The sequence below is a fragment of the Falco rusticolus genome, chromosome 12 (assembly GCF_015220075.1).
Source record: "Falco rusticolus isolate bFalRus1 chromosome 12, bFalRus1.pri, whole genome shotgun sequence".
Taxonomy (NCBI): Eukaryota; Metazoa; Chordata; class Aves; order Falconiformes; family Falconidae; genus Falco; species Falco rusticolus.
This window is the reverse complement of record NC_051198.1, coordinates 28,328,821-28,344,578: the sequence shown is the minus strand read 5'-3', so window position 1 is coordinate 28,344,578 and position 15,758 is coordinate 28,328,821. Positions and strand designations below refer to the sequence as shown.

The 15,758-nt window shown below is 40.0% G+C and overlaps 1 protein-coding gene across 2 annotated transcripts in view; it reads right to left on the bottom strand.

Annotated features, from left to right (window-relative positions):
- XDH (xanthine dehydrogenase) overlaps nucleotides 1-15,271 on the bottom strand; it is a 60,057-nt gene extending 44,786 nt beyond the window's left edge. Inside the window, exons 1-2 of one of the 2 annotated variants that reach the window (XM_037405131.1) lie at nucleotides 15,094-15,271; nucleotides 11,364-11,468 (exon numbers count right to left, since the gene is read on the bottom strand). Coding sequence is in view for 1 of the 2 variants with exons in the window: in XM_037405130.1 (XP_037261027.1) it covers nucleotides 5,877-5,930 (54 nt within the window). In the remaining variant the exon portion in view is untranslated. Of the gene's footprint in view, nucleotides 1-5,876; nucleotides 6,123-11,363; nucleotides 11,469-15,093 lie in introns of those variants that run through there. The other variant, XM_037405130.1, reaches the window with a different exon arrangement.
- Nucleotides 15,272-15,758: the final 487 nt, after the last annotated feature.

Below are 15,758 nucleotides of genomic sequence, written 5' to 3'. Positions count from 1 at the left end.
AGAGCATCAAGAAACTTTTCCATATTCGCTGTGTGCCAGAATGTAATCATGTGTTCTTGGCTCTCGCATGTGCAAGTCCTAAGTACAATAGTTACGGGTTGTTTAAATTAATCACTCCCAGTTTGAAGGGCAAATTGAACAGAGGTCATTCGTGTAAGCCTTTCTTCTTACCGATAAGAAACCTCCATAACCTGTGTACTGCTTCAGTTTTATTCCTTTACATGTGACAGGGTTATTCTAAAGAGACATAGTTAATACATCCTATTTGAGTTCACATTTTTATCATACCTGATAAAGCCACTGCTACAAAACACAACTGGTCACTTTTTGCACATCTGATTCCTACACTGGGAATAATCTACAAGGAAACAAGATTTCATTCCTCTAGCTTGGGGATGTCTCCCTGTAAATCATATAGCACTCATATTGCTGCTATTCAGAGCAGACTGCTCCTGTTCCCTCACCTTCTGGATGCATAAAACCAAGTAAGAGCATACGTTGGCTCTTTCATGACCAGCTGTTTCAAACTAAGCATGTATATGCCTCTGCAGTAGTTTGGTAAACAGGCATGAGCACATAATTCCAAAAATGTCCCATGGACAAAAGGTCTTTCAGAGCCATTTCACAGGCAAAGACCCTTCACCAGCAACTCATACCCTCACTGTCAAACTCAGTTGCTTCCTCAGGGCTGTGCCAACAGCCATTGCAAACCCTTCCAAAGCAGCTTCCAAGATAGCCAGGCACAGAGAAAAAGCTTCAGAATATTAAAGACCATTGACATTATTCTATGCTTAGATCAGAGAAAACGTCTCAAGAAGTTTTCAAGGAAAGAATTCAAGAAGCACTCGCATTGTGTACTCAAATCAAGCCATTAAAAGTTTGGTCCAACGGCTCCTTTTCAGGAAGTTAAGAAAGAAAACGCAGCCCTAAGCCTTCATTTAGCCACTCAGCTCCACAGACTTGTAATGAAGTACTTGAGCATGTGTTAAGTCCCAAAGTCAAACTTCTGTTCACCTTTATCAGAAAGTGGTTCCCACTATGCAGTAGAATACATCCTGAAAAATCCACACTCTTACCCTATTCAAACCAATAGCCCAGGATTCCTACTTCAGTCACTTCAAACTGCTCCACTGCAGCTGTATATCTGCAATATTGGCAGAGGCTTGGGATAGGAGGGAGATAAGAGGTAAGAGTTTGGAGAGCGTTCTGGATTAAACCAAATCTCACACATCAGAGAGCAAGGGGTCATTTCTTTGCCCTCAGATCCCTGACGGAGGGATGCTTGTTTATGAGTCTCTCTGTTCCTGTCTTTTGTTCGTTGTCATTGATGCTGGTTTTATCCTGCAACATGTCACTCCTCCAGTGGTTTGTTACAATCACCTGCTGTGATTTGTTCTTAAAATATTTTAAAACTCTGTGGGTGGGGATAACATCTTCTCTTGTCTGATGCCCAGAACAATATGATTCACAGCTGAATATCTTACCCATCAAAACATTTCTTTCTCACCTCCATCAGTGTCCTTGTACAGAAACCGAATTATCCATTGCCTTCAGTGGGAGTAGGATCGGCCTCCTTAGATATTGTGATTAAATAAATATTTCCTTTTTGCTCAGTTACTGGATTTCAGGTTTTTGGTTTTGTTTTTTTTAAACCAAACCTCATATTGCATCAGATTGATGGCTTCATTTTGACAGATTCAAAACTATGGCTTATACTGTATGTGGTAGCTTAAAAATTAATCAAATGCAGAAACTTTGTCGGAAATGTCAGGATGGCACTGACAGTCATGACTCCCAACAGATCTGCTCTGTACTGCACATCTATTCGTCCACTGATTCTAGGAATCTAAGCACTCAGATCATCTCAGCAGGGAGCCTGGTCTGGCTCTGTAGTTCTTCAGGCTTCAAGTACTACACGGAACAAATTCCTAAGCAGTACTCCACACTCCTAGAGCCCATTGGTGGTCCAGAGAGGTGTTGAGCTCACTTCCCCGTGATTTCATGTACAAATCTTGGCTCTCAGTATTTTCTTTGCCATCTTCTCTACCAGCTTTTCACTAACTCAGATAACTTTTTACTACATAAAGCATCATATTTAAATTGAAAAATCCTCTCTAACTTTCTGGGTATACTAATTTGAAAGAACAGTATCTGTGCAAGGTAAATAAAGGAACAAAAAGGAAAAGAAAACAGAAACTTTCCCAGTTTACCAAACAACACACTAACCTTTCCATCAGCCAGGGTCTATAAATGAGAAACAGATGTTTTTCTGAATGACAAGCTCCCATTCAATCACTAGTCCCTAGTTACTCAATTAGTTGCAAGAAGGGAAGGTGAAAGGTTTTAACCAGGCTGCCATGCAGCATTAGACTAGTTGACAGCAAAGGTCTCCTAGGACCTTAAAATCTGTGAGTATGTATTCCTAAAGTCATTAAGAGATTTCAAATTCATTTACTAGGGAAAAAGATAAGAACAGAGATGAAAAAAATTAATATTACCACACAATGTAAATCTGTTACTGGTCACGAGAACATTTTGTCTGCTTTAAACCAACAAACTGAGAACTTGTAATTCACTGTGTAGGACCCAGAGGGTCCCAAAGCTCAAAAAAATCCTGTATTTTGTCTGCTCCTATCTGCAATCAAAGATCCATAGGCTCTGAAAGAGGTCTAATGTGGCTTCCAGCACGGAACCCCTCTTAATATTCAGGATAGAAATTGAAATATTGACTCCACATGTTTGAACTAAAATTACTTGCTACATATGCATGAGACAGATTCGTCAGCTGAGGAAAACAAAATTGCCATTATTAGCTTTAAATTGTGTGTGGTGTTTTCCATTCTAGCCTAGGCAGGCTATCAAGATAACTTTGCCTTAGCAGTGTGCCAAACTTTATGCCCAGTGAAGTAAACAGGTGCTTAAAATAAACAATCCTGAATGTGAAGTATGCTCAGCTGTTCTGAGGAGACTTTTTCATGACAACATTGCAGTCTGAGCTAATGCAGGAGAAGGATTTGCTGCCGTGAAAGTCCCTATCTTATCAACCACCTCTTATCAAGCAGTTTTGTACTGTGACAGAATATCAGCAGCCCATTAGCAATGTCAAGCTGTCACGAATTCACACAGCAGTAACCTTTCCCACTGGCCATGCTATCACATTCTTTGCAGGGAACTGACTGGAGTATTTAGTCAGGACTCCAGATGGATGGAGCCATACCCTAACTTGCTTTCCTGCTGTTTCAGCAGCCTTGCCCGGCCAACTCCCACCACCCCCTCCATCACATAACCTCTCGTGTGCAGAAATATCCCAACAAACTCCACATTTGTTGCCACAAATCAGATTGCCCCATGAGTCCAATTCTCTCTTAAACCTGCATTTGGGGAGCTGTGGTGGTGGTGTACCTCAAGCCACTTTGACAGCACACCCAAAAAGGGAATAGGAAAAAAAAAAAAAAAAAGAGGCTCTGGGCAGAGCACAACCCAGGAAGCCCTCTCCTCTCTGATCAAGTGGAACCTGCTCCTTTGCTAGCACTGCCCCTTCCATGAGCCAGCAGGGAAGGATGCTGAGATAATCTGGACACGTGGAATGAGTTGGTACCGTTGGTAGTATTAATCGTTCCCTGGTGCATTTTTTTAGCCAACAACTGCAAGATCACACTGTGATAAATCCCTTTACACGTGCACAAGGTCAACTACAAGATGTGGCTCTTGTAAACAAGAACTGCAGTTCCATAAAGTTGCTGAAACACACCAAGGTCAATGCCATTCACAGCATGCTCATTAGCTCCAGGACATAGCAAGAACAGATATAAAAGGAACTAGTTGTCTTCTGCTGCTAGCCTTTAGGGTCTAGGCTGCTCTTTCTCCCCTTCTCTGCCTCACCCCACATGCATAGAAGAGGGTCCCATAGATCCAGTTCTGTGCAGCTCAGCATCTTCTCTTTTGCTTTAACTAATACACATTTTCATATGTTAGCCCAGAGTCTCCTCCAAGAAGAAGGGCTTTTCTACTGATTTACACAGAGCTCCTGCAATACCTGAGCACAAGCCAGTGCTGAAGCACCAGCTGTAAACATATATAGGAATTTGTTTATAAACTCTTCATACCTACCGTGAGTGGCATACTGGTTTTGAATCTTAGCTGGTCCAGCACCAGAACCACAATTCTCTTTCATTAGAGCATACCAGAAAAAGAAAAGAAGATAGCACACTTGGTCTGTATCAGGATCTGGATTGCCCAGCACACTTGTGGCAGCCTCCTACTGCAAGACTCAAAAAGCTCCTAGTTTTCCACCTAAAAATTGATGTTCACAGAGGAGGGATCTGGAGTCACCAAAATATTCACAGAGCAAGAAGACAAGTTAATGGTATACCATCTGTGCCCATCATAGCAGAAAATTCATCAAATTCACAGATCATCCTGTGCCACTGCTTCACTATCTCGATTGCCAGACTCAATTAGCTAGTCACGATTAACATGGAGGTTCAAGTTTCCACCTTTCTCTAGAAACAATGAATAGCTGATATGTCAATTAACATTGACATATGAACCATTACTAATCTGTGTGAACACAGCTTCAGTTCTTCAGTCCTTCTTTATAAAACCTCAGAATCGGGGCTGGCTTCCACATTAGTATTACATTTCAGAGCTCTTTAACTTAGAATCCATACTAGATAAACTTCATTCTTCACCTAACTATGAATACTTACATAAAGCAAAACTTTGATATTTTAGTACCTTGGAAAGTTCAAATTCCAATCCAGTTTAGGATCAAATTTATAACTATAATACCCTAATTGTAGCAACAATCTCATCCACGTTTACACTTGACTAAACTAGCATGAAAGATCAACAAAAGCAAAATTGGTAATAATCCTGTGCCAGTCTGTAGGGCAGGGCACAGAGCTTTCTAACCAACTAAGGATATTGTGCGATCCCTCAAGGAATTAAAAAATTCTGTAGCCCAAAATTAGTGCTGCATGTAATTTACCCCTAAGCAGGGCACAGGCAAGGTCCACAAACTCTGAGCCCCACAGTACGCAGTAGACATGCACCCCTCTCCCCTCCCCAAGCTTCCCAGCTGGAAGCTGCTTTGGCATAAGTTTCCCTGCCCAAGTATCTAGGCAAGGAGGGGGCGCGAGGGGCAAGATTAGCATTGAGCTGAGCTCAGAAACAGAACTTGGCACTAGTAGTTCATAAAAGAAGCAGCCTTGACTTGTTACAAGCTTTTGAAGAGTCAAGGCTGCAATGCTAGCCAGGGGAAGCCCAAAGTGAAAGAGGCGGCTCTGGGACAAACTGTTCAAAGGTGTCCAGCATGTGCAAGGACAACCCCACACTCCTGTGAGACACAGCCCCTTCTTAGGTAGTTATCAGCAGTTGGTGTAGGAAACAGTATCAGTTCATGGGCTTTGATTTTAAAGTTTTCTAGCTTCTTAAACAGAAACGGAACAAACATTGATTTTACTTAAATCCCTTTTAAAAATCAAATGTCAGAATTACTTACTGAACATATGAATTATATATAGATGCTTATATTTGAGTTAGGTTTTCCAGATCTGTTGTAATTACTAAAATTATTTCTATTGGAAATGCCTGTATTAAATCAGTGCACCTTTATTTAAAAAGTAGTTCTCAGAATTGCAGTAAATTCTGCAACAAAATTGCCAACAAATCTAAAATGTAAAAGGAACATAAAGTCAGTCAAAGAAGAGAAAAAAGCCACTTAGCAAACCAATAGTCTTCACAGTTTAATATTTAAAAGCCATGGCAATTGTGACAGTATCAGAAAACTTTAGAGGAAAAAGATGACTAGAAAAAATAAGTAATCAAGCCACATTCCAGGAGCAAGCCGTACAGAAAGCTGGAATCTTCCTTACCTTTTTACCATTCACAAAGAACACTAGTTCATCCCCCGTCTCGTTTGGAGCCATCCTGCACACCTTTCCAAAATTCACTCAAATAGGGTCACAGATCACCCTTCCAAGAGCAGCCCTATGCCCCACAGTGAAGTGAGCACCAGCGATACGACAAGTAATATGAGTCTGCCTAAAGAATGTTTGACTTTATTTCTACATCATTGCCCTGTGTAACCCCATATTATATAAGAGCCAACGAAGAGGCGTGCCAGCTGCGTTTGGTTGGTGCTTCTGCAGCAGTAATGACAGAAAAGGAGCTGGAAAGAGCAGAATGACCCGCCCCCTTTTATATAGCAATAGATCACAATTCAGCTGCATTCCCTTTAGAGTATACTGCCAGGCTTGGGGCACTCAGTGTGCCACTGCAACAGCTGCCAGGAATTCACAGTATTTTGCAATACAAGGCAAACTCCGGAGGAGGGGTGTGCGTGTGTGTCTCCCAACTATCCCTCACTGAATATTGACAAGAAAAAGCTCTGTTTATAGCCATTCACTGGGCATCCACCATGCCCAGATCCCTAACAAGAGCGCCTGCTTATCTAAAAACTCTTCAATACATGCACATCAGCCAGGAGACAGACTACAAGACTAATTCACTATTTTCCTTACAGTTTTAAAGCTACAGTACACTATCTGCAAGGACATAATTTAAACATGTATTTTTGTCCAGATAAAAGCAATTCTACAGAACTGACATTCTGATCCAGCACCTCAAAAGAGGTGCTGGGCTAAGACCACAATGTTTTCACTGGGTTCTTAAAGCATTTAGGCTTACCTTTTTCAGCTTAATCCTCACATCCTCAAACTTAGTTGCATGTTGCCAGCGAAACAAAAAGAAAAGCCAATTCTTTGAAGAATGTTTTGTCTTTCAGTTTCTTGGTGGTGGTTTCTTCTGGTTTCTCCATTACACAACCATACATTTTGCATAAAGTTTTCCTGGTTTTTCTTCTGAAATTTTCACAGAATTGTCCACAGATGCCAAATATGGCATGTGTTGGTTTCACAAACAAGAACTCTAAACCCCTAATTCCAGTTTTAAGTTCTTCCACAAAACAACAATTCTAAAGTTTCATGGAAATTTCCTAGCACTGTACTTAATCCTGTCTGCTCCATTCTGATTTTTGTGACTTTGCTTTCCTTCTTCAGCATACCAGGCTTGTTAGTTTCAATTAGGTGGGTTTCCTTTTGTTTTCTTAAAGTCCCTGGGAAAGCATTACATCAAAGTCTTCCTCCCAGGAACCTCTCTGAACAATTCACAAAACAACAAAACCTAATCAAATTATTATTTTCATAGAATCATTTAGGTTGGAAAAGACCCTTAAGATCACTGAGTCCCATCATAAGCCTAAGAAAAAGTCCTTCCTTCAGTATTTTGGAAATGTGTCAGAGTGAATACAATACACACATTATTTTTACCAGCTTTTCTCTTCTGACTCATGTATTCTATTGCCCAGTTTATCCTTTAGAAAAGCTATATTATAACAAGTGTCAAACATTGTCTCAGCACTTCCTTACAGGCATTCAGTTTGCTGAAAGCATAGTTCACAGCAAACTTGTGCTTAACACCAGCTGTTAATCTACATTTGCAGTAAAGTTGTGCATAGCTGAACTAGTGCTGACACCTATTGTCTGGCACCTCCCACTTTGTGGTGTAAGAGTATTGGAAAAATGACACTTTTCTCCAAGAAATCTTTGGCTGTGTTGCCTTGTATCTGTGCAAATTTACACAAGCACTACCCTCACGTAGCAAGCATCAATCTCAAAATTAGTGTACAAGCCTAGTACTCATAAGTAGTTTTGAAATATTTTAAATAATTATTACTCATAACCACAGGTAACGTGTTACAGCAATCTTAAAGCAACTAACCATTACAGCATTAACACCAAAATCAAACGTACTTAATTTCCTAATCTGTGTTTTCCATAATGCATAATGTTGTTCTTAGGTTTAAAGAACACCTGTAATCTAGTCATCTCTTTTTTAAGGAATCCCATGTGCAAATTTTTGCCTAGCCTTAGCTAAAATACCCCTTTCTGCTAAACCAGAAACAGCATCTTGTGATATGCCATCATAATGTTTATTTTTGACCCATCAATCTCCGATGTATGCAATATAAAAATAAACACATCCGTAATAGTGACCTCTATAGGCAGATTACACCGTAATATAAAACTTCAGACCCCGTCCTCAGCAGTGTCACTGATCATACAGTACCAAATCCATTCATTCTGTCCTCAACCTGATGGGATAGTCTATTACCATACCCATTTCACAGGCAGCAAACCAAGACACCTAGGAGAGGAGTTTTCCAAATCCTCTAAATAACTCTGGAGCATGAGAGTGCTTGTGCTATTGATGTCTCCTAGCCATTTTTGGAAACCCACCCAAAACAGAACAATGGATTGCCAGAAGTGACAGAAAGGAGTGAAAAAGGAAGGCCACCAACTCTCAGTAAACTTCTATAACATAAGAACATCTCTATTAGTGTAGAACTCAAGTGAGCTAAAACTAAAAAATTTTGCCAATCAGATGCAAATTGGTTATGAGACAAAGCATTCTGACTTACCAGTCAGTCAAAGTCTAAAAGGTTTCCCATTTTAGAAACCATCCCTTTGCCCATTCATAACTTAAGAGATAGGTATGGTTTAGAAGCTCAAAATTTTCTGCAGTCTCTCTCAGTAAAAAGCTCAGAAAGCAATAGATATTAGTCAAGAATAATATTTTTTTAAAAAAGCAGCTGGCTTTTCTCATTCTTACTGATTAATCCCACAGACCTGGCTGTTGCAATCATAATGATAATCTGTTCGGCAGATGACCATATGTGTAGCTCAATAAATACGGTAAAATTTACAGAAACCCCATTCCTACCTAAGGAGTTTACTGACAAAATTAGGTAAACACATGAAAGTACAACAAACCAGTGCCAGAGGTAGAAAAGGAAAAGGTTTAAAACAAAGGTAAGGTGGTGTGTTGCTTTGTTCTCCTGTTCCTTTTGTGGAAAATAGAAGGAAAGAACAAATAGAACAGACAGTTCTGAAAAGGATTCTGTGGAGGGATTTACGAGGAGCAATTCTGTAAAGCAAATAGTAAAGAAAAAGTCCCAAGTCATTGATGCAGTATCCCATGCATCAAGCTTCCAGGGTTTTCACATTAACTCTGCAGGCCTGCTGCCTCTCTCTAATAGTCAAACTACTTCTACAAATTTATGAAGTATCTACTGTTGCTAAAGCATGTGTACAGCACCTTCCAGTGGAAACAACTTGTTTGCTTTAGATCCGTGGCTGGCACAGATAGCCTTTCTGGAAACATGCACTAGCACTCTTTCCAGACGTCTCAAGAGATCTCCACCTGCTGCAATCAGAGTCAGTTATAAGGGCACACCAGGCTACTTAGGGCTTTACACACCATATCTTACTTCTTAGAGATTCTTCTTCAGAGCATGAACTACTGGTGGTTGCGTTTTCTTGTGAGCGTTCTCTGTGTAAATAAAAAAAAAAATAACCACATAGTATTGATTATAGACTGTGAATGTGAAGGCAGAGTATTGCCTGAGGATGCCTGATCTCCCTGACATCACCTATTGACCACTGTGGAAGACTGGCTCCTGAAATAAGTGGACTTTTTATCTGACTGGATAGGAACATTCATACTTTGCCAATAAAGTCTCCCAAAAGATCTCAAAGAAATGGAATCTTCAGGATCTTAATCCAGGCAGTAAACTTGCTACTTTGAAAAAATACGCAATACCTTACTTTCATACTCATATGGCAATTTCATAGATTTTTTTTTCTTATTGCAAAGGCATTTCTCAGAGTAAAAACAAAAAAAAAAACCCTAAGTTTCATGCACTTTCTTATGAGGTGTCTAAATTATTTGCTGGTTACAGATACAGGTTTAAAAAGGATCATGGTCACAAAGCAAATACAAATTGGATCTCCTCATGAGGTTTGTGAGTGGATACTACCTCATTATTCATGAATCACTAATCATTCAGTGTTCAGTTTATAATTGTATGAATATTGTCTAATTGTATGGATTAATTTCATGAATTATGATCTCTTCAGCTGCATTTGAAAATGGGTGGAGTTTAATTATAGTTCTTTTCCTTGTCCTACCACCTGGCTTCCTCTGGCAGCAAGAAGAAATGAACTAAGTTAGTTAATTCTGCCTTCTGTTGAGAAGTACCGGTTGTCACTAGTTTTCAGAACTATTAGCGAAACAAGACTTTTGCATTAATTCTATTTGCAGTTTTTCTTTCATTACCTAGCTCCAGCAGACCAAATAAAGGTTGTTTCAGATATCTGACCCAAAAGGCAACTTCTTTCCAAGCAGACATGTTAATGCGTGTTCCTTGTCTTCAGCAGCAGCAGCTAACTTGACACCTATCAGGCATCTTTTACTTGCTTCCAGGGTATCATGAAAGAGAAACTGCAGACCCCTGCCCTGCTAATATAACTCAATAAAATCAGTAAGGTATTTTAAACTTTCTTCTTGGCCTTTCTTCCTTTTCATCTGCTGACATTCTAGGAGTACCTCTGTCCTAGGATGAAAGCAGCAGAGTCCTCTTGCAGAGACTGGCTGCTCTTTGTCACACGTGGAAGCACCATCTCCAGCATTTCAAGGAGGAAAGGGGAGGGGACAGCTGCAACAACCATGTAAAGCTCTTCATTCTTCTGAACAGCTACTAAAGCACCTCCTCTCTGGCATCAAATAATGCCCTGATATTCCAAGATCCCTGAGCAGGCAAGTAGGAGCTTCTGGATCAGCCTAAGTCAGTAAAAGCTTGTTCCCACCCCATACCCTACATGGCTAATTTTCCACTGCTTTTCTTCCTAGGAGACAGTCTCTACACAGAGGTCTGCCTCACTTATTTTCTTCTGTCCCGGTGAAGGGATGGGTGAATTTTGTTCAAGAGATCATTTAATCTAGTTTTCTCTTGTCTATACACCGGATGCAGTCCAGCACACAGCTCCTTTTTTGAAACAGTGGTACCAGCTATATGATGTAAATTTCTATTTAATATACTGTCCTAAACCTGTCTAGGCATCTGCACAACTCCTCTGGCTGCCCTGTGTATCTCACTGTTAATCACTTTCTCATTTTAGAATGCAGTATTTTGGTGGACAGTTTGTTCAAAATAAATCATCCACAGCTGCTTCTGTTAACAAAAGAAGGATTCCTGAATCAACCTAATATTTGACTGCTGTGTCTAGGAAGGATTTGCATACCAAAAGCTTGTGAGCATTCTCCAGCTACCTAAGTTTGTCTAAGAAAAAGACTGCCTCCCTGCACAGACCTGTACCTCTTAGTACCTTGTACTAGGATTTCCTTATAGGTCCCAACTGGCTTCTACCATTAAGAAGACTGACACTTGGCAAAAGTACTTTTCTAGACTGAACAAGTATGGCAAGCCAGTCCCCCAGAGAATTTCAGGAGAGTTTTGTTACCAGTATAATGCAGGAGAGCAGATGCCATCATCATCATCACTGAAGCAGGATAGTTGTCTCAATTACAGCCATTGTGGTCAGCTTGTATCACCCAGACTGATTTACCTTCAAAACAAATTCATTTTAAATAATTTGCCACTACGTAAATATTAACAGACAAACATCAGGCAGGAAAGCAGAAGACCCACTGGAAAATCATGGGCAGTGCTGGCTCAAGATCAATTGCTACAAACTCAGCATGAATCATTTAAGGTGAAAAATAGAAAAGCCATAAACATTATAGCAGTAACATTGAAGAACACCCTTCCAAGAGCAGTGCATGAAAGAAGAGATGAACTGCTTTCAAAATGAACCTTGAACAGCCTACAAACTGGATAATATGTTGTGCATATATTACAGAAGTTACAAATATTACTCAAATTACTTCAAGTCCTGTGTTTCCCCTTCAATCTTACCTCACACCCGAAAGACAGATTTTCTTAAGTCATGTTCCTGATATCCTACAATCTTAACCTGGAATAAAAAAGCCTTCATACTCCCAAAATTATTTTATTAGACAGGGAAGAAAGATGACTGCACATGGAAAGCCTGGAATTATGTACATCTTAAACATGTCTACAAATCCCTGACTACTCAGAAGAGATATATTAATTACCTGGATTATTTTCATTTATAAGTACCTCAGTCAGACTTGCTGCTTTCAGTGACAGACTTTGTGCCCAGGTATGGGCATTTAAAGGCACTAAACAGAAAGCTTACATCTTCATCATTCTTGAAGCTTTCCAATTCATGAAGAATAAGTTACCTCCACTTTTCAAGTATTCACTAGAAAACCAGTTAAAATAGAAATTAATGTATTCCCTCTGTTATGCTTCTTCCTATATTTGCATGATGAACTTAGACCCAAAATATTTCTGATCATTTACCATGATTGCCCTTTATACCACCTGATGACAAATACCACTGTTTTCATCTCCCTTTTGAACTGGAGTGGCTTCCTTTTTTATTAAAACTGTTTTCCCCCACTTATTTTGTATCCTGTATTATTTTATATCTGCATAGAAAAGACAGAGCTGACAGTTTTCACGGTTGGCAGGAGATTACTTTGTAGAACTCAAGCCAGCAAAACAAGGCTGAGATATTTACCAACAAATGAATTACAGGGCTGTTGCAATAAAATATCCAGCATGACTAATGCAGACACCTAACTAGAGTACAGATATACCTGTACTTTCAGGAGAATGCTGCTGATGTATCTCGATGTAAACATGATTACCAACCTTGTTAATTTAAGACGATAAGATAGGCTTTAACCAAACAGCTTAGAAAACTACTTGAGAAAAATGATAAAAGAGAAGATAAGGTATAAAGATATGCATATATAGGAATTCTCAAAGCTGCTTTTCCCAGGACAAGGTAAGTGTGCCCTAATGGTTACACAAGGTTGGGACTGTAGAAATTGATAACCAACTCCTAGCTGTTTTCTGCTCTCTGTTATCTCTCTTACTAGCAATACAGGAATGTGCGATCGCACCTCTGTCTGGTTTCTGCTGAGTAAACCCATGGTTTCTTTGCAATGCTTTTTCAGTGATCCTTCCAGAAGATAAATCAGATGCATCTCAAGCATGCAGAGAGGCCAATATTAGACACTTTAATAAAGATGGCACAGAAAGCTTTTATTCCCTTGAACAAAGTAGAAGCTATTTTATATAAATAGAAACACAGTGGAGTTGAACCCAGAATTTCAAATCCATCTCCCTTGAAGACTTTGATGGTTCTAATCCTAAACTGGATTCCATACATAAATGCTCTGACATTTCTGTCCCAGGAGAGTTGCAGCAGTGGTTCTATAGTATTATTGGGTATATTACCACAATAGAATACTTCCAATAAGAGGGAGACATTTCAGTTTCTGTGCCACAAAGTTTGCAATCTAAACTACTAAACCAAAAGCCTCTGAAGGAAAAAAAAAAGGCTATGAGATCCCAGAGGAAAGACGTAGTTGTTATTTTTATGATACTGATTACTGCAGCAGATAATAGCTTTTAGAAGCCAGTAGAGTCTGTAACATACAACCTCCTGCAGATTCCACACATGACAGAATATTAAGCACAAAAATACAAACAGTAGCCTGCACAGACAGGTGAAATAAGTAAGAACTGACAGGATTCTAGCATCAACACCAAGCCATAGATATTAAGTACTCAGATCTTTTTCCATCACCACAACATCACAGCTGTGCATGGCAGAAGCAATTTTTTAATCAGATCTTTATTTTATGAAACTTATCTGTTGAACTGGTCAGCTAATATTTGCCTGTATTCATAGATTTTACTTTTTAAATTTTTTCCCCCTAGTCCAGAAGTTTATTATTGTCAGTCACTTCTACTGTGACTGAACAAAGATCAAGAACAGGGCCCCACTCTGGCAGTCTCTTCGGCAGTTCAGAGCACGGAGTATCTGCGTCACCACTTCCACTTCTTCCACTTTAGACAAAGCAGCTACAGACTAGGGGAAGAATCACAATCTAGCAAACACCCATAAGATCAAGGAGTGGCAGCCAATTAGATACATGATGATTGTTACTTTAGAAATAGCAAAAAGTGATGGTAGACAGGCTCTCACTAGACTGTTCTGGAAGCTACATTTTATTCTTCAAAGGCAAGGTCCATTTCTAATAGTTGCCTCTTCCTTTATGGGATGCAGACTTTCACCAGGCTGGCCTTCAAACACCTATTTTGATCCATTTATTGGAGTCACGCATTGAGTAGTCTGCACTATGTATGAGTTCTATGAGTAGGACTGTTATTTGGACAAAAAAAGTTTAGTTATATCTAACTTTCCTAGTATCATAAAATGTACAAAACTATCCCTTGAAAAGGAACATTCTTATAAAACCAGCCTTTTTACACATCACACTTCTCATTTCTACATGGATTTAAAAGAGCTAGTTTGAGTTTCTTATCTTACTGAAGAAATTATTGCAGTACAGAGAAGTTAGAGAACCTGACCAAACGGCAGGACAAATAGTGATGACATCAAGGGTGAAATTTTCAGGAGTACTGAGAGCTGAGCTCCTTTCTCACTGTACTCAGTGGGAGAGAAGTTAAATAAAACATCAAATGCTTTCTGAATTCCACCTAGTGGGGAAACCACCCACCGTTTTCACTGAGACTAGAATCTGAACCCAGAACCTATACTCTGTTGACAGAAACATAACATGTACATATCTTCACTGTGTTTACAGTTCCCAGCACTGACGTCCCAGAAAAAAGGATGCAAAGTCAAAAAAAGATCAATTAAAACAAAAGTAAACACATTGGACTGTTTTCCCACACTGAGAAAGCAACATAAGCTTGAAGAACAGCACAAGTACTACCAATTTTCCTGGAACAGTTTTGTTTTCTCAATTAAGAAACAACTATGGAGTGAGTAGCTTATTCCATAATGCATAATCCAGTGAATTTCCAAGAGCAGGAGAGTTTAGAGAGTTCAGAGTATAATCTGTTATCACAAGTCCTAGATGTCCATTACATCTTATTTGGATAAAGATTTGTAGTGAGTGCAGCCACTCAACTCAAGTAATGTTGCAGTCTAAGATACAAACTGGTTTAGTTTGTAGTTATTCACATCTCTTCTTTGTATCTCAGGAAGATCCCTTTAGCACAAGAAATGGTTTTTACGTTAAAACCACTAAAAAACCCATATATAAATAAAATTGAGTACCCACCAGTTTTGGGGCACCATTGACGACATCTTTGATTTTATGAGGTATTTTTCTCACGCTTCAAGTTTCTCAGGTCTCCTAACCTGATGAGTGTTCAGGTCAGCATTTCTTGTAAGAAAAAAAAAATTGACCCTGATCCCTTACTTGCACTGACGTCAGAGGAAGTTTGGACGCAGAAAGATGACACGATGTTCAGGATAAACTACAGAAAAAAAATAATTAAGAACTTTCATGGTCAGTGTCTGCTGATCTGTGACAGCCTGACTCAGCAGCGACTTTGCAAAAAGCAAGCCCCTATTGGGCGAGGAGGGGGAGCGGATCCCAGAGCTGGTCAGCTGGAGAGGTCAGCGGCAGGACTGCGGGAGAAGGTCAAGGGCCTGGCAGGCAGCACCCGGGCCCTGTGCCCGGTGAGGGCAGGCAGGGATGGCCAGGGGGGCACCACCAGGGTAATTCTCTTGCCTGCCCTGCTCACTCCACAGTGGGACCCCAACGGTGAGATACAGTTGACCATCCACTTATGGCAGCTCCTCCAGGCTAAGAGTTTGTGAAGGCCAGCTTAAATGCAGTGACCCCTCTCATCAGCAGACATTAAGAGAAGAAAAAGGACCTGCAAGAAAAAAAGTGATGGGGCATCCCCCCCGCTCCTCTAAGTGATGCTGGTGAGGGGT